Source organism: Pimephales promelas, chromosome 18, assembly GCF_988280905.1.
Source record: "Pimephales promelas chromosome 18, fPimPro1.hap1.1, whole genome shotgun sequence".
NCBI lineage: Eukaryota > Metazoa > Chordata > Actinopteri > Cypriniformes > Leuciscidae > Pimephales > Pimephales promelas.
The window spans coordinates 26050411-26073200 of record NC_142786.1 but is presented as its reverse complement, the minus strand read 5'-3'; the positions used below and the strand labels follow the sequence as shown (position 1 = coordinate 26073200).

Below are 22790 nucleotides of genomic sequence, written 5' to 3'. Positions count from 1 at the left end.
AAATAGAAATGCATTTAAAGGTAGAATTTTTCTATGGTACTCTACAATGTAACACAAAGACTTTCAATGTTTTAGACTGTATAACAATCTGTAATTTAATGAATATTCTGAAAAGACCCCTATACAGTGATGGTCATAAATTTGTTGTCCAGTAGGGTAATTTGGTAGACAAAACAAGGAAGATATCATTAAAAAATTGTTTACCTGCACTTGCTGTTTCTGTGTGTTGAGCATGTTTGGGTCGATACTCAGTGGGCCTAATACACTCATCATCAGCTCTTTCTCTCGTAGCCATGGTCCTAATTGACTGGCTGCTGTTGCAAAACTACCCAGCCTATCAGCACACGCCTCCAATTCAGTCTGCCTCTGTGCTGCATTCTGATTGGCATTCATCCACCGTGAGTCTAGAAGAGAGAGCAGTGTTTAGAACAAATATCACAATTTTAATGATTTAGAAATCATCAATCTAAAATATATTTGAGTGACTGCGAAAAATTACTTAGATGCCAAACAGAGGAAAAACCACAGATAATTGCGATAATCCACACAAAGCAATCTGGTTCCCTTGGTTTCTTCCCGATTTTGGAGAAAAGAAAAAAGGAGCATTTTTGTGGATTTCTAGAGACCCACAGACGATTGTCTGATATTTGTTTATTCTGTTTAAATGAAGCACAATGGATAAAAGAAATTTCCTGAACAGGTTGCATTTTGACAACAAATGGAATGCTTTAACATGTTGTGTGGCAAAAGTTCAGGATATTTGATCTGGAAAAAACAAGGTCAGAGCGGCTCTTGGAGATTACATTATTTTCAGCCTTCCATTTTCTGCACCAAATTCTCACTGCAAATATATATGAATATACTGTATATGACACATATAGTCATATATATAACATTTATATATATATATATATATATATATGAATGAAATAATATATATATATATATATATATATATATGAAGAGTTCAGATGCAAAAGCCTCTAAATGCCATTTGAAATTTTCTTCTAAAGTGACCATTTTTATCAAGCTTGTATATTTAAGTTCAGTAATTTCACTTAAATGACAATTAATAGGTAATCTTCATTGCCATTTAAGTGAAATTACTGAACTTAAATATACAAGCTTGATAAAAATCATCATTAAAGAAGAAAATTTAAAATGGCATTTAGAGGCTTTTGCATCTGAACTCTTCATATATATACGAACGACATAATAGTGTATGAATGAATATTCATTATTCACACATATGTTATATATATATATAACAAATATATATATATATAACATATGTGTGATTAATGAATATTCATTCATACACTATTATGTCGTTCGTTAGTTATTGCTATAGGGACAAAGTCCAATAAATGGAAATGCATTTAAAAAAAACACTGTATTGAAGGACACACTATTTAAAACACTTTACTGACCTATGTCTTCAAGCTGACGTTTCCATGTCTCAGCTTCAGGAGAGTCTGGATTATCTGTTATTAGCTGCTTCAGAATGTTCTTGAGATCCTCCACTTTCCCAGAATGCTCTGCAAGCTCAGAAAGTAAAACCTGGACACAGATTTCTGTCTGTCAGCTCATTCACAATGTAATCACATGGAATCAAAGTTTTTTTTGAAAATATATTTGTAGGCTGGATTTAAGGATAAGTCATTTGTGGGGGTCTGTAGTTTGATACCCATCAAGTACTCAATTTTCTTAAGACGTTACCTTGGTCTCTTGGGCTTGAGCACGCACCACCTCTGGCCGTGAGGGAGAGGCGGTCTGCCCTTGTGCCAGGCTCTGTTCGCGGGGACCTAGCCACTGGACGAGAGCCTCAGTGCTTTGCCTGGCCTTCTGCCGCAGGTCAAGAGAGGCCTCATGCCTACCCTTCCTCTCCCTCAGGTCACTGCCCAGCTGCTCATACTTGCAGTTCACATCTGCCACTGCCACCTGGATCTCAGTCAAGTCTGAGCGAAGAAGAGCGAAGAAATGTTGATGCAAGTACATTCAGAGCAGGCCAACGACAAGGCCAAATTAGTTATAAAACTGCATCATGTTTGTGGTATTTATCAAAGCAATGATATACAAGCTGAGGGATAAGCATTCACGTGAATTTTTTTTTTTGTCTTACTGAACTAAAATCCATCGGTAACGCTTCCTTTTACAGTACAGTACTGACAGTGTATTTACCTAGAAGGTACTGGCTAATATAAGGTAAGTACATGGAACAGGGGTAGGTTTTGGGGTAGGTTCAGGGTTAGTACTAGTTATTACCCAGTAATCGTAGTTACTAAAATAAGTACATAGTATTTACATGGGTAACTGGGCTGTAAAAGGAAGCGTTACCAATCCATTTAATTGAGAACAGCAAAACATGGAGCCACACATGACCTGCAGAAAAATTTAAGAATGCTAATTTTATTAATTTATTACCTCGTTTCAGTTAAATCAAAGTTGCACATTTAACTCATACGCAAAATTAGAATAGTTCAAGAGAGTAAACCACTGTGGCTCTTTCTTTTGCGTTTGGAACTCAATCATGTGAGAATTCTGGTAGGGAATTAAACCAAATAATTTTAAATGACAGACTTTATCTCAGGTATTGCAAAATGATCAAACCAACATTTGAAATGCTGTGAAATGAAATTGGTTTGCTGGTTATCCCAGTCATTCAATCAATCACATCCACTGATGAGGTAAAGTCACAGGTTTTTTTTTTTGTTGCGCATCGCAGGATTTATTTGGTTAATGTGTTTCCATTGTAGTTAATGTGCATGTCTCCTTATCGGATAAAAAAAAAATGTATCCACCTCAACTGAGCGCATTAGTTCTTTTATGTGCAATTTTAGAATTTATGCAATATCCCAAAATTCACAAAAGTAGGTGGCTGGAAACCAAGTGACAGCTACACTCTCTTCCAATTTTGTCAATGCGTTACAATGTAAATCAATACACTATTACTTACAAAAAGATAGTCCTTTGTATCAGATTTATGTGCACTGAGCCAGTGTCAAAGAAAGCTTAAATGATTGGACAAATTGGTGATATGCACAAAGACAGATGACACCAATCTACACATACTTAGAAAGCAAACTAACAGAACAGGACAAGAAGCAATGCAAATGAAAATAGGGAGAGTGAGTGAAATGGTGAGGAAGAGATATGTGGAGTTATCGGGCCTGGGGGGTGAAACGGAAAATGCAAATGACTATTAGAAAAAAAGAGTCCAGAGATAAGGATGCTGCACAGCTCACTGGCTAAAGGTGTGAAGAAAGCTCACCTTTACAGGTGTGAATGCCATTAACACTGTTGGGGCTGGAAGCACCATTGAGCTGGGAAACACCTGGGAGAAAGACACACAGACACACGCTCAGACAATGCCACAATAATTCACAGGCATGCTGGAGCAGCACACGCATACACAAGCAGCTAGACAAACTCAACACAGAGGATTTAAACACAGAGCCACATATACAAACAAAAATGCTTAAAATCAGCCGTCTGGAAGGTGGTAGGTGTGACAGTTCAGCCAAAAATTCACCCTCATGTCATTCCAAACCTGTATGATTTTTTCTCTTCCATGGAGCACATTTAAATAATGTACTGGTTTGCTCTGTTCCATGCAACAACAAAAGAACAGGGAAAGGAGCTATTATGCAAAAGCACCTTTAAAAAAATAATCATGAAAAACACAAAGATTGCATTTATTTGATCGAAAATACAGTAAAAATGTAATATTGTGAAATTACAATAGTTATTTCAATATATTTAAACATTTTAAGCACCCAATTACTCTCCAGTCTTCAGTGTCACATGATCCTTAAGAAATCATTCTAATATGCTAATTTACTGCTCAAGAAACATTTTTTTTTTTTAATTTTATTATCAATGTTGAAAACAGTTGTGCTGCTTAATACTTAACATTTGAGGAAACCATGATACACTGGCATTCAAAAGTTTGAGATAATAATAATAATACAAAAATATAAGAAATGAATACTATTATTCTTGTGGCCAGGATCTATAAGTTTGCATTTTCTGTTCCCTGGAAGAAAGATACTGGTTTTGAATGACTTGAAGGTGAGTAAATGATGACAGAGTTTTCAGGTTTAGCTGTAATAGCTACAGACTAGCTACACACAATGTTATTTTTGTGGAGACTGAAACTCCACAATGTTGTTTTTCTTACCAGCTTTGTTTTTGGGGGCTGTGATGTTGATAATCAAGTTCTCAAGTTGTGAACTGGTCTTGTTCAACTCTTGAACTTGGCTTCCTTGGGTCTCCCATTCTGAGAGCAAATCCTACAAGCAAATTTATAAGACATGTTAATTAAAGCTCACCTCACTAAAAACAGAAACTGATGTCAGAACACTGTAAATAGCTTGAATTACAGCCCTACTTTAAGCTGCTGTGCTCTTCTCCGCAGGCCTTCTGTGCTTAGGTTGGGCTCTTTGGCAGGAAGTTGCTCTTGTACCGACTGCAGCCACCTGAGGAGGGAGCCAGAGCGCGACCGAAACTCCGCCAGTTGCTGAACGCAGCTCTGGATGGAATCAAATCTGTGAAGGACACAGAGCAAGTTAGATGAATATGAACTACGAAAAAACTGGTTTGATTTGTTAATGATTTGTAAATTTGTTAATGGTGAGCCTTCACAATGCTGGCTCCAATGAGGCGACTTGTTCCACATAAAATAAAACCGCTTTTGTGAGCCCAATTGATCTTATATTTATCACCTTTCTTATTGTAAAATGTTTTTAATGGGAAATTCAGAGCACACCTTTAACAGCAGAAATTAGCCTTTTAAACCACCATAACAGAAAAATATCTTTTAAATAGACAGTACCAGACATCTTTGGCTAACTATGCCTCCTATTAATATGGCAACACTAGATGGTACTATTTTAGGTCATGGTGATAGATCAGGACATTGTGTGGGATTTAACCCAGAGCCAGACTCCACTCCAGGCCAGCATGCCTTCTAGCAATGTTAGCAGCAGTGAGTCGAAGGTCATTTCCTAACATGCTTCCATTTACATACAGTTTATATTATAATAATCCCACTTCCCACTCACAAGTATTCCTAGAGATATGTGGATTGGATTTAGACTTGAACACATGACTAACTTTTGTATGAGTCCTCTGGAAGTACATTTTAATTGGGCCTAGAGGCCCAATATGGCATCTTAAGAAGGGATGTGGCCAAATGGTTTCTATAATGGCAGATCCAGTGCTGTCAGATTGGGTTAGCATGATTCTATTTTTTTATAGCAGAAAGCATTCAGCCTCTTATTTTTGTCACATGTCAAATGTCAAAGCAATTAGAGTTGGTACACCACATTTCAAAATTAAACTATTGCAAAGAATAGCTTGGAACAAACTCACTATTGTGCTAATGGCTAGAGTTGCCGAAGGCATTGAATTTAATAACATCATTAATTCTACCTCCAGTCTGAACAAAGAAGTTATATGTGGAAAACAGGGATATTACTGTTAATTAAAACTAAAACTATTAAAACATTTTTGTTAATAGAAATAAAGCTGAAATAAAATATAAGTATTAGAAGAAAACTTGTCAAAAGTTGAAGAGTTAAAATAAAAACTAAACCTAAAACTGAAATAAAAATAAAGTAAACCTAAATTACTAAAAATTAAACTAATGAAAAATGAAAATATAAGAATAAAAGTGAATTCAAAATACTAATAAAACACTAAAATAACACTGGCGGTCTGGCGCAATATAATGTTTTCACAGATCTTTCCACTCACCTCTCATTGACATTAGATTCCAAGTGTGCAAAGTCCTCAGAAACCTCTTTGGTGGTGTCCAGAAGGCTTTGTGCATTGGCAAGGATCCCAGATTGGCTTAGGTCTGAACCAAGCTCAACAAATGCTTTTAATTGACTTGACTCTTGGGTAACTTCTGATCTCACCTCCTTTATTGAAAAAGAGACAAATGATGACACCTTCAGACATCGGCCAATAACATGTAATCTTTCAGAAAGTATCTAAATCTGTGGCCTAATTCTCCAACCTCTATGGTCTGTCTGTAGTCATCCACACTGCAGTCTGGTTGCCCCACTGGGCTGAGAGCCGTTTCTCGACTCTGCGCAAAGCTGCGGAGGTCTGCGCTCTGTCGCTCAAAACTCTCCAACTTGGGCAAAAGTCCCCGCAACTCAGTCTCTCTATCTGCTTGCTTGGCCTGGGCTGCTGTATAGCGCTGACTCAAGTCCTGCAGTGCCTCCTGCAGGCCAGATGCTGTCGATGCATCTCCAGACTTCAGGAGCTTGGACACGGAGTCCGAGGTGGCATCCACGCTTCCCTGCCTCGAAAGAAGCTCCTGGCGTATTTTCTGTCGGGGGTTACATTAAACACATTTTCTGGTTAAAGATCTCTGATACTGACGACCATGATGGTACATTTAACAAAATACCTGATTTTGTGTCAGGGCCTCCTGAACTGCTTGAGCAGTGGGCTGGACTGATCCAGGTGATAACGGTAGGCCATCTAACCATGCCAGCAGTGCTTTAAGACCCTCCTGAACGCTGACTGATTGGGCAACAGCTGTTTGAAGCTGTTTGGCTCTCACTGATACTGAATCAGACAGGGTTTCAAAGCGCTTTTCCAAAGCATCTGAAATATAATAGAAGTTTAAATTATATACAAGGAATAAATGTAAAGTGTACAGGTCATTAGCACAAAATAAAATAGAGATCAAGTCTTGTATTAGTTCTAAGGGTTTATTTTGTAATGATAACTGAAAATTATACTTTCAATCATAAAATACTTTACTGAAAATGAATCGAAAATGAATATTCCAGAGAGTTGTGAAACAGGCTCAAATAGACATAGGGTGCGTCTCAATCAGTTCCTTAGTTCAGTAGTCAGGGCACTGATCAGGGAGTCTGCCATTTTAAGGGCTGTCTCAATCTCAAAACCATTAAGGCAAGTTCAGAAGTATGAAACAGATCATACAAGCCAATTCACTACACATATTGACACACATCATAAACATACATCACTAGAAATGTACTGAACAGGTACTAATAAATGTATGACTGAAATGTTGCAGGACACTTGAGTCTGTTCTAAAGTTATGGCCATTTGTCTTAATTTTTTTGTTTTGGTCACTGTGGCGCCACTGTCTGGCTGATCGGAGCAAGGCCCAGAGTAGACGGGGAGTACTTACAGTACCAACCCTCCAAGTTTCAAGTCTCTAGGCCTTACGGTTTGACCTATTATCTATTATATATTAATAATAATAATAATTCAATTCTTACATTTACAATAGGGTTTCAGCGCTAAGCACTGGAACCCCTAATTACATATTACACTATATTAAAATAGAAAGCAGTCATTTTGTATTATAATATTCCACATTAAACTTAAAAAAAAAACACTTAAAAATCTTACAGACACTGAACCTTTCAGTTGTAGTGTACGTTCTGTTTTTTTTTTTTTGTTTTTTTTTAAATGAACCTCCTTTACACAAATTATTTGCTGGTGGTGAGAATGAAATTACCTGTAATATTGTTAATATCTGCATTTTTGAGAGTTGGGGATTCCTGAGTGCTGACCAGATCTTTTCCTGCTCTCTTGACCTTCTCAAGCTGTACCGAACGCTCCGCCAACTCATCCTGCAACAGCTGAGAGAAGACAGCAAAAGAGAGAAAAAAAAGCTGATTAATCAGGAGGATTCCTAATGGGTTATGGAAACGAAATTTTGCTAGGGTGATCATTTCCATTAGTTTATCTATCTGGTAAAATTGTTTGTGAGCTTAACAGTTTAATCCAACCTGTACAGCACTGAGAGTGCGCTGCAATGTCTGGGTGTCTGATTGCTCTCCGCTGGGTTTAAATACACTCTGATTTTGCTCCCGAGTTCTTAGCCAAGTGTCTAAAGAAGCAGCCTCATCTTGGTAGTGCTGGTATCGCTCCTGGAGACCTGAGAGACGGGTGCCGAGTTCTGAGGACTGATAGACAGAACACAAAACACTCAGTACGTTATATGTCATTGCAGATTGAGAGAATATGAGGCTCTGATTTGTACCCACCTTGCTGTGCAAGGAATTGTAGCGCTGTGTTGCATCTTGGAGTTTGTCACTCACTAGCTGTCTGGTTACCTCCAGAGTTGGATCAGTACTGCCCACCCTCTCCAGGGCACCCTGGACAGAATCCAGAACCTTCTGACCAGAGATAGACACGAAACGTAGGTCTGCTTTGTGACAGATGACATCTTCTGCAAGCTGAAAATACAGAAAAACACAGCATTTTAAAGCATTTTATTTTCTCCCTGAAGTACATTTATGTTAGACATCACCGTCAGTATATTTTAATACCTTTTTGTGCTCCTCTATCCTGTCTTTTAGGCCTTTTCCATCTGTTTCTCCTTCCCCAAGAGAATGTAGCTCTTGCTCACTCTGATCAAGCCATGTTCCCAGGTTTCCATGCTCCTGCACAAACTTAGCAAACTCATCTCTGAGGGTATCTACCTGCCTAAGTCTGTCCTGACATTTCTGGAGACGCTCCTGATGCTGACTCTGTAGTCGGTCCAGCTTTGCTCGCAATCGTTGTTTCTCCTCCGGTGGCACACTGGAGTCGGGTTGCTCCAGGAGGGAGCGGACAGACTGGGCCACCTGCTGAAGGTGAGCCTGTTGAGCTTGTAACTGCTGCAGCTCGGTCTGGTGCAATAAAGAAAAGCCAAAATGTCAAAGCGATTGTTTGAAATGTTCAGAATTGACTGAACTAAACAGACATTAAAATTGACATTAGAACATACCAAAATTTACAACTGAATCAACTTGCTTTGAAACTGACTTTGGAATTAACTATGGTAAACTTCATTTACAACATTAAAACTGAAGTATAAGCTTGAGTAAACTCACTTTACAACTCTAAAACTGACTGGACTTCCTTTAGAACTGAGAACATTAAAGGAGAACTCCGGAGCAAAATGAACATCGGTAAATAGTCAACCCTTCTCTGAGATTTGTTTTCATGATAATCGAATGTAAAGAGTTTTATCTCTAAAAACTGTTTAGCGTATATGCTAGTATATGGGGGCATATAATAAGTAAAGAGAAATCGCTAGTTAATACCACTAATATGGCTCAAAATAGCCTCACACTAGCGCTGTAACATAATGAGGGTCCATGAAGGAACTTTGTAAGAGTACAGACCATTAAATAAGAAGTTATCTTATAAAGACAGTTCACTTCGTGTATACAGGCAGCAGCCATCTTTGGAAAACAGTCTGGACTAGTCAAACCACGAACGATGTGCCAAGTGAGCTGAACTTCTGAACTGTATGAACGGCATTCGTGGTTCGACTTGTCGAGACTGTTTTCCAAAGATGGCGCCGCCTGTATACGCGAAGTGAACTGTCTTTATAAAATATCTTCTTATTAAACGGTCTGTACACTTACAGAGTTCTCAATGCTTCGTTTTGCATGTATGGACCCTCATTATGTTACAGCGTTAGTGTGGGGCTATTTTGAGCCTTGTTAGTGGTATTAAATAGCGATTTCTTTTTACTTATTATATGCCCCCATTTACTAGTGTTATACACTAAACAGTTTTTAGAGATAAAACTCTTTACATTCGATTATCATGAAACAAATCTCAGAGAACGGTTGACTAGGTACCAATGTGTAATTGAAGAGTTCAGATGCAAAAGCCTCTAAGTGCCATATGAAATTTTCTTCTAAATTGATCATTTTTATCAAGCTTATATATCTAAGTTCAGTAATTTCACTTAAATGACAATGAAGATTACCTATGAATTGCCATTTAAGTGAAATTACTGAACTTAAATATACAAGCTTGATAAAAATGATCATTCTATAAGAAAATTTCAAATGGCTTTTGCATCTGAACTCTTCAATTAGACCAAAGGTTCATTTTGCGCCAGAGTTCTCCTTTAATGCACTTTAGAATAGAGTTACTAAACATTGTGAATTATTGAGACATTAAGAAAACATTGATTTAAGAATCTGACCTGAAGCACGTCTCTGTGAGAATTCAGAGCATTCTCTTGTGTTACAGATGTGGGGTTGTCAGTGACGGTGACACCAAATGACCTCCTCTTTGAGTCGTCCAATGATGACAATTCTCTGAGAAGTGTATCTATACTTTCCTGTGTCTCCTGCATCTGCTCCTCAGCTTTAGCCTTGGGCAGAAGCAAAACATGACAATGAGTGAATGAAAAATGAATAATACATGCTGAGAATTTGAAAAAGAAATTATATGTGAACAGCTTACTCTTTGTGTGTTCTGTTTCAGTGTTGTGACAATGGCAGTGTCTACTTGAGCTAGTGAGGAGTGGATTGATTTAGTAAGTGAGCTGTGCTGCTCCTTCATTTGTGAAAGAGCCCCTTGTAATTTAGCCCTCTCTTCAGGACTCAGACTGTCACCCCGGTCAGACAGGAACTCCTCCACGGAACGGATCGTATCAGTCAACAAGTCACTTTTGATTTGAAGGTCCTTCTCTGCCTCCTATAGTTAAAGGATACAAAAAGTAACAATGTTTTCTGTAAAATATAGACAATATATAAGTAAATGTCAGATGTGTCTCTTTTTCTTCACCTTTAGCTCTCTTTGCTTCTGCTGTAACGCGTTCACGTCATCTGACTCAATCCCAACTTTCTGATTGGCCAGAAGGCTGGCAGCCCCCGCCAACCACATTGTGAGATTCTCCAGTTTTTGAGAGCATTCTGCCTTCTGCTGCTGCACTACCTATATACCCCACCATAAGAAAGGAAGTAAGAAAAGTGACGGGAAAAAAAGTTTTGCATTTGATCTATTATAATCATAAGTAAGTGCTAATCACATATTTCTTTTAAGCCCACCAAACTCTCACAATTATAAATATGCCAGGTTTCACACAAAGTAAACAATGTACACTCGTTGAGCATGATGTGTCCAAAGTCATCACACAAAGCACCAAAAAACACACAACAGGCCAGTGAAGCAGAACAATAACAAAGACATTCGGACAAAAACATAAAAGCTGGATATTTTCCTCTTTAAAAAAAACAAGCAAGCTATACAGTGATGCTACATTTAAATATTTAGCCTTTTCCAAATGTGTCTTCTGAGGCAATCTGTAAGAGCAAGGCAGACAGGTTAATACACACATGTTATGTTCATACACACGCAGCTAGCAAACTCAAGTTTGAAATGCAGGAGGCTACAGAACAGGGCTCAACAATAAAGAATTATGTTTATTTAAATAAGGTATAGTTATCTAGCTGGATAACATGCATATGGTTTTGTCAAAACTGTGACTTGTGATAGTAGCGAAACCATCAGTTAGAGAATTATATACACATTCAAAAGCACTAAGATTTTGCACCACATGGCATAATTTACAAAACAAAGTGTGAAGATGAAGTATGATATGCACAGTATGTACTGAATATCTAAACATTTCCAATATTATTGCAAATTTAATAATTTAGAATTTCAACAATTTTGTATTTTATATTACCTAATAAATAAATAAACATTATATAAAGACTTCTTATTATGTTCAATTATTTTTCTTGACATATATAAAATATGTTGCTAAAAGAATGCTAGTAAGGCAATTAGAAATCTAAACTACTGTCTTGACTGGGCCAGCAAACACAAGTCATTATTGTGGAGTCCTGCAGAAGCATTATTGAAACAAAAGATAAGCATTACTGGCTCTATAAAATTACCCGAATAAGTAGAACATACTAAAATTTACATGCACATGAAGATCATTTTGATTTTAAAATGCAGCATACATGCTAACAAATAATCATGCATGCATTAGTGTGGTTTTCCTTTTATCATTATTAATTTTCCTTGATTTTGAATTAAGTTAAAAGTAAAATGGAATATTCTTGTTCTTAAAAAAGCTGCACAAGCGGTAATTCATCCGTTTGCAAACCTCTCTATCCCTTGTTTGTCTCTCTTTTTCCATTTTCTCTTCTTTTTCTTTTTCCATTTTCTCTTCTTTTTCTTTCATTTCTTTCTTCAGTCGTTCATTCTCTATCGCCTGCTGAGCCGATAGTGCCTCTGCCCTGGCATGACTGAGACCAACAGCCTGGTGAAAGACCCTCTGTAGCTTCTCCAGCTGTCCAAGGAGATGCCTGCTCTGATCAGGCAGCAAGTCCTGTGCATGCTCAGAGATAAACACCTGAATATTGAAAGCCACATTGCTGACTTCATTGGATCGGGCAGCGAGAGAATTCTGTATGTGCTGTAGAAGGAAAAAAATAAAAATAAAAGACTGAAAAAGATGCCATCACTATAACTACAATTATCACCGTTGATGTTTTACCTTGCACAACTGTTGTTTCCGAGTGTTCTCTGCCAATGTCAGTCCATCTGCCCCTGTTTCTTCCTGCATTTGTGTCTCAGTCTCCTTAAGCCACATGAGAAGGTTGTCAATTTGCTCTTCCAAAGATTTCAGCTGACTGCTTACAGCTTCCTGCAAAAATATAAAAACCGTGCAGAAACTGCTCTGGCATGGAAAAACCTCTAAACTAAAATTTCTATGCATTTTTCTTACGTTTTGTGCATCACGTTGTGCTTGTAACCCCTGCAAAGTGTTCTTGGCAAGGTCCTTGGATGCATTGTAAGCCCGGGCTAAATTTCGCGCATCTTTGTTCAGGGCCATAAGCAGCTGAGGAGGAACATCCTGACGGTGAGACTCCAGTAGCTGTGTGGCAGCTTTAGTCTCCTTGTGCACTTCTGGTTCCAAGTCAGTAATTTCCAGGAAAAGAACCTGAAAAGAGAATAAATCAAAATACAGCCTTTTTTAGTTTAAAGCAAAAATGTCATTAATTACTTACCCTTATGTTGTTCCAAACCCGAAAGACTTCCATTCACCTTCTAAACAAATTAAGATTTATTTAACAAAATATTAACGATTTCCGTCCCACCATTGAAAGCTACCCAACTTTCACTGTGATGCTTCAAAAAGTTCATAAAGAGATCATAAAACTAATCCATATGAACTGAGTGTTTTAGTCCAAGTAATTTTCTGAAGAGACACAAGCACTTTATATTACGAACATATTGAATTTAAGTCGCATATTAACATGGATAAGCGAACAAAAACAGAAGGTCAACTGAACCTGCTTGACGCACGAGAACAAACCTCTTGCGGAAGCTTTAAACGTGCTGCGTAACACATTGTTTCTCGCATGTCAAGCGAACATGCTTGATATGTGAAACAAAGTCTGAGTTTAATCTGTTCAGCGTATAAAACGATCATGTTTCTTCAAAAAATGTTGGACTAAACCACGCAATTCACGTGGATTAGTTTTACGATCTCTTTTTCACATTTGTTCATTTGTGTTTTGAAGATCCCTGTCGAAGTCTTATGGGTTTGGAACGACAGAGGATGAGTAAATGATGACAGAATTTTCAATTTTGGGTAATCCTGTTACATCAAAAATTTTGCTGTAATATAAAGCTTGTACCTGCGTCTGTCTGATTATGTCATCCAGTGTGGAGAGACTTCGACCAACAGACTGCTGTTGCTGCTGCTTAAGGCGGACTTCGATGTGTCTTACCATGGAGAGCAAGGCCACAATCTGTTGGTCATGCTCTAAGCACTCTTGTCGGGCTAGTGAGGACTGAAAAGAGGGAAAATCATTAAAAAGAATCAAGTAAACAGTAACTGACATAAAAAAGTTAAGAAAAATCTTTATTCTTTACCTTGCTAGCTTTTGTAGTGTCCCTGCTTATTTCTTCAACATTTTTTTGAATTTCTTCAGTCTGCCTCTCCACTAAACCCTCTGCATTTTCCTCCACATCTTCTTTCTGTGTGATATCAGACTCTGGGATCACCTCCATAAGGGGTAGTCCGAAAACTGTACATTCTTGAATAGAAGGTTTATCTGTGGCTTCATAATCTCTGAAAGAGGGCTCCTTGTCTCTTTCTTGATGAACTTCATTCCTTGCCTTCTTCATTGCTGTTTTGTCAATTTGTAATGGAGTACACACCTCATTTGACAGAAGCTCTTTGGAGACCTTCATTACTGGGACACATTTGAGGGGTGCTGATTTAGCAACAACATTGTCAGTCACTGCAATGCTTGATGGCAAGGTCAGTTTAATATTGGAGTCCATCAACTTCTCATCTTCTGTATATAATGGCTCAATACTTTGTTCTTCTGCTGTTCTTTCTTTGTTTTCCCCTTCTAAATTATGGATTGGAACCAGTTCTTTCTGGTTCATATCTACTATGTCATTAGAGATATTTTTAGATGGAATATTCTGATTCATATCATGTTGATCTTCTTCCTGTTTTTTAACTGAGGAGCATGCATTAGTATCAGACCCAGGTAGAACATCCTCTGCAATGTTTGGCACTGACATTTCAACCCTTTCTTTAATTTCTTGTCCCACTTGCTGTAGCTTATTGCCCTCCTCTTTACTTTGAGAAGGCTTAATGCTTGTCTTTTCTACAAAAGTCTCCTCTTGGGTGGTCGTGCAGCGTTCTCCATTATTGGCTATTTGACGCATTGCTTCCAATTCTTCAGCAGCTTGTTTTTCACTAACTCCTCTCTCAAACACCTTCCTAAGAATGCTTTCCTTGGCTTTCATCAAAAGTATTTCCTTCTGTGCCGTTGCCTGGTTGGCTTTCTCAAGTTCACACTTCTCACTTTCTTTCTCATCTGACTGATTGCTTTGAGGTTGGGCCTCAGGGATCACAGTCTTCTGCTCTTTAGGAGTCTCATCATCTCTTTTCTCTTGTCCTTCAATAAACACTTGCTTAGCTTTTTTACTTTTCTTCTTCCTCTTCTTTTCTGATATCTCAGTGCCAAGGTCCTTAAATACCTCAATAACTTCCTGACCCGGGTCTGTTTTTTTTCTAGTTTTGACACTATGCTGTATTAGAGTCTTCTCTTTCTGATTTGCAATGCTTTCATGATCAGACTCACGTTTGGGGGTCTTAGTTATATTAGAAGTTCTATCCATCCCCATTCCCAAATCTTTGCCTTGCACATTCTCGCTCTCTGGCACAGGTGCAATACCACCACTTGCATGGGTTGTCTCTGATAGCTGTACTTCGATCACCTTCTCTTTGTCGTCTTTCATAATAGGCTTTTGACTAGTGGTAAAACTGTCTATAGGTAAAATTCTGGCTGAGGTGTCTGAAACTTGTGGCTTTTCAGCATTTTCTACTTTAGCTTGCTTACTATTTTTCCCTCTGCCTTTCTTCTTCCCTGGTCCCTTAACTGTCCTTGTGGATGAAGCACAAGGATCCAAACCAGTCTTCTGTCTGTCCTTAATTCCCTCTGCTTTGGACAACAACAGATCTGCTTCTAGCTTAAAACTATGCCCTTCTATTTGCTCTATAGATGGGTTTTGTTCCTTGTTTTGCAAGCCATCATCACTGTCTGAGAAAATGACTTTAGAGGTTGCAGGCTTACTTCCTGTCTGTCTTTGAATCTCTGTCTCTCCTTTTATTTGCTCTGTAGATGGGACCTGTTCCTTGCTGTTATTTGTGGATTCATTTTTTGCAATTGCAGATTCATTGAATCCAGTCTGCCTTTGGATTTCCATCTCTATTGTGTGGTCATGTGAAGCTGCTGAGTTCGTAACCTCAGAAATCTCTTGGGGTTGCTCAGGACTTTGGATTGACTGTGACTTGATATCTTTGCTTTTCATGGGCTCTATCTCTTTAATGGCCTGATGAAGTCTTTTCTCTGCTTTCAAGGCAAATTCAGTAAGGACCTCCAAAGATGCATCATTTCTGTCCTCCATCACTGCATCAACCGATTGTTCATTGCTTTCTGAATCAGGAACAACGTCAAGGTCAAGCTCTGGATCTGGATCTTTTATCTCAGCCTCTCCAAGATATGGTGATGGTATACTCAATAGATTTTTCTCAGGTAACATTTTATTAGGGCTGACCTGATCTGATACCATCTCAGGAAGATGAGGACAAGGGGTTCCATTTGTTGAAGAGGATGATATTCTCGAACTTTTCTTCTCATTTTCATCTACATGGTACATGTCATATTGAAGTTCAGCAGCCATTTCTGTGGATATAAGCCCATATCCAATTGCTTCAGTGATGCTGGGGACCTTCTGTCCACTGGATGGATTGAGCAGCCCCCCTTTTAAGACTTGATTTGTTGCAATACATTTAGCCATGTCTTTATCGACAAAGCCTTTATTTATAGCCTCTAGAAGAGGCAAACGCTCTCCACTGTAAATGTTAATGATACCACCTGTATCTGCTTGACTCTGCAATACTCTTGCTGCAGGTATGGGATCCACTTGGCCTGCTTTAATTGCCTGTGGTAAGGTCATCATTTCATTTGTTTGTTTATGTGGAACACCACTGAAATGTCTCACTTCAAGGAATCTCTGTCCTGTCTCAATGTCAATTTTACCCTGGTTTATCAGCTCACAGTAGGGCACTATATGAGCGTTATGAGGGTCCAACAATCCGCTTTTCACATTTGGTAAGTCCATAGCTTTATTTGCCGTTTCATCATCTAGAAGGCCTTTAGAAACAGCTTCACTCAGAGTAAGCCTGCTTTTTGATGCATCATCATAAATGGAACCTGTAGATGCTTGAAGAAGTGAAGCATCTGGATCTAAATTAGTTGGTGCCTGGCCCTTGAAAGCCTTTTCCAGTGCTTTTAATTTTGGAGCAATTGTGTGATCCATGAGACCAAGGTCAAGCGCATCCTCAACAGTAAGGCGAACACCAGAGCCATGATGCACAATGCCACCTTCTGCAATCTGTTGACTTAAAATCGTCTGCGCCACATCTTGACCAATTATGCCACTCTGAAGAGCTTGTTCCATTGGGACTGTCTTTTTGGTTTTTGGATCCACCACCCCTTTCATTTGTAACTGTAGTGCTAACTTGGTTTGCATTGCATTTGGATCTGAACATTTTCCCCGACATGACTTTTCCAAAGCAAGAAGCTTCTCCTTCCTACCCTCTTCAATTAACCCAAGGTTGGCTGCAAGGGTAACTGATACCTTCTTGTCTCTTTGCAGGTCAACTATTCCCCCTGACACGACCTGGGCTTCAAGGAGACGAGCAGCAGTATCGGAGTCCAACAGGCCAGCTTCAGCAGCATCCTTAATTGAGCAGAGTCGACCGCGCTCCACATCAATGACACCGGCTAAAATCTTTTCTGAATTAAATACACAGGTCATCAAGTCCTCATCCAACAGGCCTTCTTGCATCACATCCTCAACACTAAGAGACTTACAGGCATTGCTATCCAGAAAACCATTAAAGAGACCAGCTTTTTCCATAAGCTTAACAGCAGTGTGTCCTGGAAGCAAACCCTGTGCCAGAGCTTCATCCAAGATAACTTTTTGGCCACCTACACTTATAAGACCACCTTGTTGCAGTTCCATAGCCATACTCTCAAGCTTCACATCATCATCACTTAGTGTTTGTTTATTTTCAGATTGATTTAGAGTTGAATCTATAATTTGATTTTGAGAAAGCATCCTTTTATCTGATATATTCTTTGGTAGGGTTGAGCTTGTATGCAAAGGCACTATTAAGGTTTGGCCAGTCCCTGTCGAAGGTGCAAGGTGTTCCTCTGTCCTTGTTATAGTCTTGCCCATATCTGTCTTCTTGCTGGCACTTTTTTTAGCTTTAATCTTGGTTTCTTCATATTGATCAGGAGACAGAACTTTCTTTTGCCAGTACTCTTCTTGTGAAGGCTCTATAAAGGCTCTTTCTGTGCCTGTCAAGGTTGGAATTTCTTCCTTTGATTCCTTTATAGTTTCACCCATTTCAGTGTTCTCCCTGGAAATTTCATCTTTTTTAACCTTAGGTTTATCACATTTTCTGGATGACAGAACTTTCTCTTGCCAGACCTCCATTAAATTTCCCTCTGCGCCTGTCAAGGGTGCAAGATCTCCATCTGTTCTTTCTATTCTCTCACCAATATCAGTGTTCTTCCAGGCAATTTTACCTTTTACAATCATTGGTTCTTCACATTGACCTGATGATAGACCTTTCTCTTGCCAAACAACTTCATGCATAGGCTCTATAAATGCTTTTTCTGAGACTGTCAAAGCTGCAACATCCTCCTCTTGTCTTTCTTTAGTCTCACCCATGCAGGCAGTTTCATCTTTTTTAATCGTGGGCTCTTGATAATGTCCTGATGACAGAATTTTATCTTTATATAAAGGCTCTATAAAAGCTCTGGCTGCTCCTGTCAAAGGTGCAAGATCTTCCTTTGCTCTTTCTAATGTCTCACTCTGTACTGCAGGGTCCATCCAATCTATTTGACCTCTTTCTGTGCCTGTCAAGGTTGGAAATTCTTCCTTTGATTCCTTTATAGTCTCACCCATTTCAGCGTTCTTCCTGTTAATTTCATCCTTTTTAACCTTAGGTTTATCACATTTTCCTGATGACAGAACTTTCTCTTGCCAGACCTCCATTACATTTCCCTCTGCGCCTGTCAAGGGTGCAAGATCTCCCTGTGTTCTTTCAATTCTCTCGCCAATATCAGTGTTCTTCCAGGCAATTTTACCTTTTATAATCATTGGTTCTTCATATTGTCCTAATGATAGACCTTTCTCTTGCCAAACAACTTCATGCATAGGCTCTATATATGCTTTTTCTGAGACTGTCAAAGCTGCAACATCTTCCTCTTGTCTTTCTTTCATCTCACCCATGCAGGCAGTTTCATCTTTTTTAATCGTGGGCTCTTGATAATGTCCTGATGACAGGACTTTATCTTTATATAAAGGCTCTATAAAAGCTCTGGCTGCTCCTGTCAAAGGTGCAAGATCTTCCTTTGCTCTTTCTAATGTCTCACTCTGTATTGCAGTGTCCATCCAAGCTATTTGACCTTCTTCATTTCCTTCAGGTGACAGAACTTTCTCTTGCCAGTCCTCTTTATGTGAAGGCTCTGCTCTTTTGACAGTCTCAACCAGATCAGCCTTGCTCTCAAATTCATCTTTTTGAATTTTGGGTTCTTTACCTTCTCTTGATGACAAATTTTTCTCTTGCCAAACCTCTGCATGTGAAGGCTCAATAAAAATGTTGTCTGTGTCTGTCGAGCATGCAAGATCTTCCCCTGGACCTTCTGTAGTCTTACTCATGTTAGTGTTTTTTCTGTCAATGTCATCTTTTACATCTACATAGTCTCTCGAGGACAAAACTTTTTCTTGCCTAATCACTTCATTTGAAGACACTTTAAAGGCTCCGTTTGTTTCTGTCAGCGGTGCAAGATGTTCTTCTGTTCTTTCTATTGTCTCTCCTATATTAGTGATCTTGAAGGCAATTTGACCTTTTATCTTGGGTTGTCCAAGCTCTTCTGAAGACAGAAATTTGTTTTGCAAAACCAAAGTCTCTATTAAGTTTCTTTCATTGACCACCAAGGGTGCAATATCTTCCCCTGCCACTTCTATAGTCTCTTCCATAGAGTCCTTGCAGGCAGTTTCATATTGTATAATATTTGGTTCTTCAATTACTTCCAAATCCTTTTCAATCCCACCCATAGCTTTGCTGTCCACAGAAACTCTAATGTTGTCAGAGATTTTTTGTTGGACCTGTCTGGCAAGGTTTGTGGTTTTAACTTTTTCACATAGTTCTACCAATTCTGGTTCCAGTAGTACTAGGCGTTCTCCTGAGTGAGCATCAATGTAGCTGTGTGTCATAACTTGAGTGAGAAGTTGGTTTTGAACCTGCTCTTCTGACCTGCTTTCCCCTGTGATGGAAAAATCATAACTGAAACCTGCACATGAGGCAGGGGGTGATGATCCTAAACTCAATCGCTTCATATATGAGGAACTTGACTGAGTCACATGGGAAAGGACATCTGGAACCTGGGTCTGTTTTAGGATCTCCAGTGCCTGAGGCTGAAGTATCTTCTCAGCTTGATGCAGAGGGACCACCTGTCCACTCTCAGGCAGATATACCGCACCAACAGAACAACGTTTTCTCAGGACTTTTGCAGCAAGCTCTCTACTGACGACACCCTGCTGAAGTGCCTCACTTACAGTAAGCAGCTCTCCTGATTCTGGCCACAGTATAACTGAAAAAGACTGTAGAGATTCCAGTACACGTAAGGCTATGCGAGGAGAGAGGAGGTCTCTTTGAATGGCCTCATCCAACTCTAGACGGTCCCCACTGATTGGATCTATTATTCCCCCTGCTTGAAGTTGTCGTGTCATGAGGGTGCAGGCCAAGTCCTGATCCATCAGACCATGTCGGAGAGCCTCATTAACGGTCAATCTGTGTCCTGACCGGGGATCTGTGATACCTCCAGCAAACAACTGAGCCTCCAGAAGACGAACTGCGGCATGGCGGTCGACGAGGCCCTCTTGCACAGCATGGAATATTCCCACCTTTCTGCCAGAACATAAGCAGACAGTTCCTCCTGGTTTCTGTTTAATTGGAAAAAAGCGCAGACCCGTCTCCTGATCTAAAACACAACGCTGTTGAAAGTCAACCAGACTTAGTTTTTCTGCCGTATTTGGATCAATAAGTTCTCGTCGATAAAGACAGGACTGCAGCTTTTGACAAAGATCAGTGGATAGCAATCCCTTCTGCCTTGCATTATCCAGGCTGATCATTTCTCCATTGGAACCAACCTTCAGGCCGCCAGTGCTTATCTGCAGCTCAAGTATACGGAGCCCCACCAGCTCCTGTATGACACCTTCTTTCACAGCAGTGGCTACTGGTAATTCCAGACACTCAGCAAATTTTGCTGTGTTGACAAGACAAAGGGCAGTCTCTAAATCTTTCAGTGATTGCCAGGCATGTTTATCAATTAAACCACTGGAAAGACCTTGATCTAATGACAGGTAATCAAGCGAGTCAGGCTGAAGTAGACCACCCAGGACAACCTGTGCCTCTAACAGTACATGACAGGTGTCTTGATCTATGAGGCCACGCTGTGCTGCCTGAAAAACTGGAAAGGTTTCCATGGTGCCAAGGTCAATTACTCCAGCGATGACTTTCTGATCCTATGGAAAGATAAAAAAAATCATATTTTTTAAAATGGTTCTTATTTAGTTTTTTTTTATTCACAATTTAACTAGGAGGCAAAGAGAAAAATGCCCGCCACCATAGTTGGAGTAACTTAAGCCAACATAAGAAGTCTCATCATCTTAATACTAACATTCATGCATTATTTATGAGTATAAAGATAAATGTAAAAAAATTGCAAAGTATAATTTTATTTATTTATTATTATACACAAAAAACACGACAGCTCAGCATTGCAGTGTGCAAAAAAAACATGCAAAAAATGCACAAACTGAGCGCTAAAAATACAAGAGGACAAAGAAAAAACAGGTAGAAATTTTGAGAACATATTGCTAGGTCAGAAAGAAAGCAGAAGTAAGAGAGAAAGCAAGCACTACTTACCGTGTGGGGTGGTACGCACACACACTGATAGACCGAGGGTTCGACGGTTTGAGGTGCAATAGGGTGAGAAGCCGGATGTTAGCGATCTGCATGCCACACTCCAGCTGCCTGATATGCTGCCCGGGACTGACTAACACACTACTTTCATACCTCTATTACCATATGCATTGTTTTTTAAAACATGTTTTGAGACTTACCCATGAGTTTGATCTTGGTTGGTTTTCTATTACTGATCAACTAAGGATAGTCCTGTATTCTGACTAACAGTTTTTTCTTACTCCCAATTCTGAGATGTCTTACATTTTCTCCCGGCAGCTGTTAGTGATTTTGAAGCAAAATGCTGATTAAATTTCACAAAGAATTACAGTATTAAACACACGGACTGAAAACAGACAATATCACGCATACAGACACACAAACAAACAAACACACAGCTGTGATCTGGACACATCATGCTCAGTGAGGTGGAGGCTTAGCTGGCTTTTTGTGCTCAGTCTATACCAATCCCTAGGAAAATCTTTTGACCAACGCTTTCTGATGAATCTATTTTGTTTATATCTTCAACTTAACTTTGGGCCATTCAAACACAAACACACCATTGTACACACAGTAATCACTACTTAATGACTGAAGTATGAGTGCACAGTTTCACGCAATGTTTGTGACTGCATATGGAAACAAAACAATATATAATGACATTTATGCCTTTATATTTACCTGTTTATCTGTGCCTTATTAAAATGAAATGTAAAAAATCTAAACTACAATTTAAACGTGGCTTTAATGGACACTAAAGTGGCTATGGAAGCTGTTTCGGATGCCAAAAAAGCTTTTATCACACTATTCTACTCTAATGAGCTGATGAGTTGCGTTTAAGCAGATGTGCTTGATTAATATGACAAATAAAGATGGTGTGGGTGACATGATATTAGGCATGTTGAATAAAAGGATTTAGATTTCACACCATGCTATTAATTTTTTTATAACTGTTAAATAAGACAATGTCTGTGAGATGTATGAACGTGATGATGAAGGTTAAACCACACGTGACAGGCAACATAAAAAACACAAAAATGATTCACTCGCTCAAGCTCACACATACACTCTGCTATAGCATATCACTAGCACACTGACAATACTTGACCATAACAAAGACCAATATTTGAAGCAATATATTTCAGAAGCATTGTTTCAAGACACGCTTTTAGCTGTTGAAGCTCGCTTTGGCAAAGTTGAACATTGCTGTAACTGGCGACTTCCGCTTGGCCATCTAACTTTACCTTGTGCTTCTCCTCTTTGGCCAGCTGCTCCTCCAGTTTTTGCAACTGTGTGGCAGAACTGTCACACAGTTGAGTGTAGTTGGCTTTCAGCTCATCCAACTGCGAGACCACCTGGGCACGCTCTTCAGACGATAGCCTAAAGATATATGCACTTCATTAATAAAAATGTG

General features: G+C 39.1%; 1 protein-coding gene across 18 annotated transcripts in view; it reads right to left on the bottom strand.

The window, feature by feature from the left end:
• Nucleotides 1-22790, bottom strand: part of macf1a (microtubule actin crosslinking factor 1a) — a 175117-nt gene that overhangs the window by 51171 nt on the left and 101156 nt on the right. For 17 of the 18 annotated variants that reach the window (XM_089123253.1, XM_089123258.1, XM_089123254.1 and 14 more), the window contains 22 exons: nucleotides 22621-22756; nucleotides 13684-20937; nucleotides 13446-13601; nucleotides 12530-12745; nucleotides 12299-12448; nucleotides 11906-12217; nucleotides 10573-10722; nucleotides 10249-10482; nucleotides 9986-10156; nucleotides 8328-8669; nucleotides 8043-8234; nucleotides 7785-7961; nucleotides 7511-7634; nucleotides 6422-6621; nucleotides 6023-6340; nucleotides 5758-5924; nucleotides 4391-4547; nucleotides 4181-4292; nucleotides 3272-3334; nucleotides 1720-1958; nucleotides 1431-1560; nucleotides 205-404 (listed from right to left, as the gene is read on the bottom strand). In XM_089123253.1, coding sequence (XP_088979379.1) covers nucleotides 205-404; nucleotides 1431-1560; nucleotides 1720-1958; nucleotides 3272-3334; nucleotides 4181-4292; nucleotides 4391-4547; nucleotides 5758-5924; nucleotides 6023-6340; nucleotides 6422-6621; nucleotides 7511-7634; nucleotides 7785-7961; nucleotides 8043-8234; nucleotides 8328-8669; nucleotides 9986-10156; nucleotides 10249-10482; nucleotides 10573-10722; nucleotides 11906-12217; nucleotides 12299-12448; nucleotides 12530-12745; nucleotides 13446-13601; nucleotides 13684-20937; nucleotides 22621-22756 — 11200 coding nt within the window. The remainder of the gene's footprint in view (nucleotides 1-204; nucleotides 405-1430; nucleotides 1561-1719; nucleotides 1959-3271; nucleotides 3335-4180; nucleotides 4293-4390; nucleotides 4548-5757; nucleotides 5925-6022; nucleotides 6341-6421; nucleotides 6622-7510; nucleotides 7635-7784; nucleotides 7962-8042; nucleotides 8235-8327; nucleotides 8670-9985; nucleotides 10157-10248; nucleotides 10483-10572; nucleotides 10723-11905; nucleotides 12218-12298; nucleotides 12449-12529; nucleotides 12746-13445; nucleotides 13602-13683; nucleotides 20938-22620; nucleotides 22757-22790) is intronic. The other variant, XM_089123245.1, reaches the window with a different exon arrangement.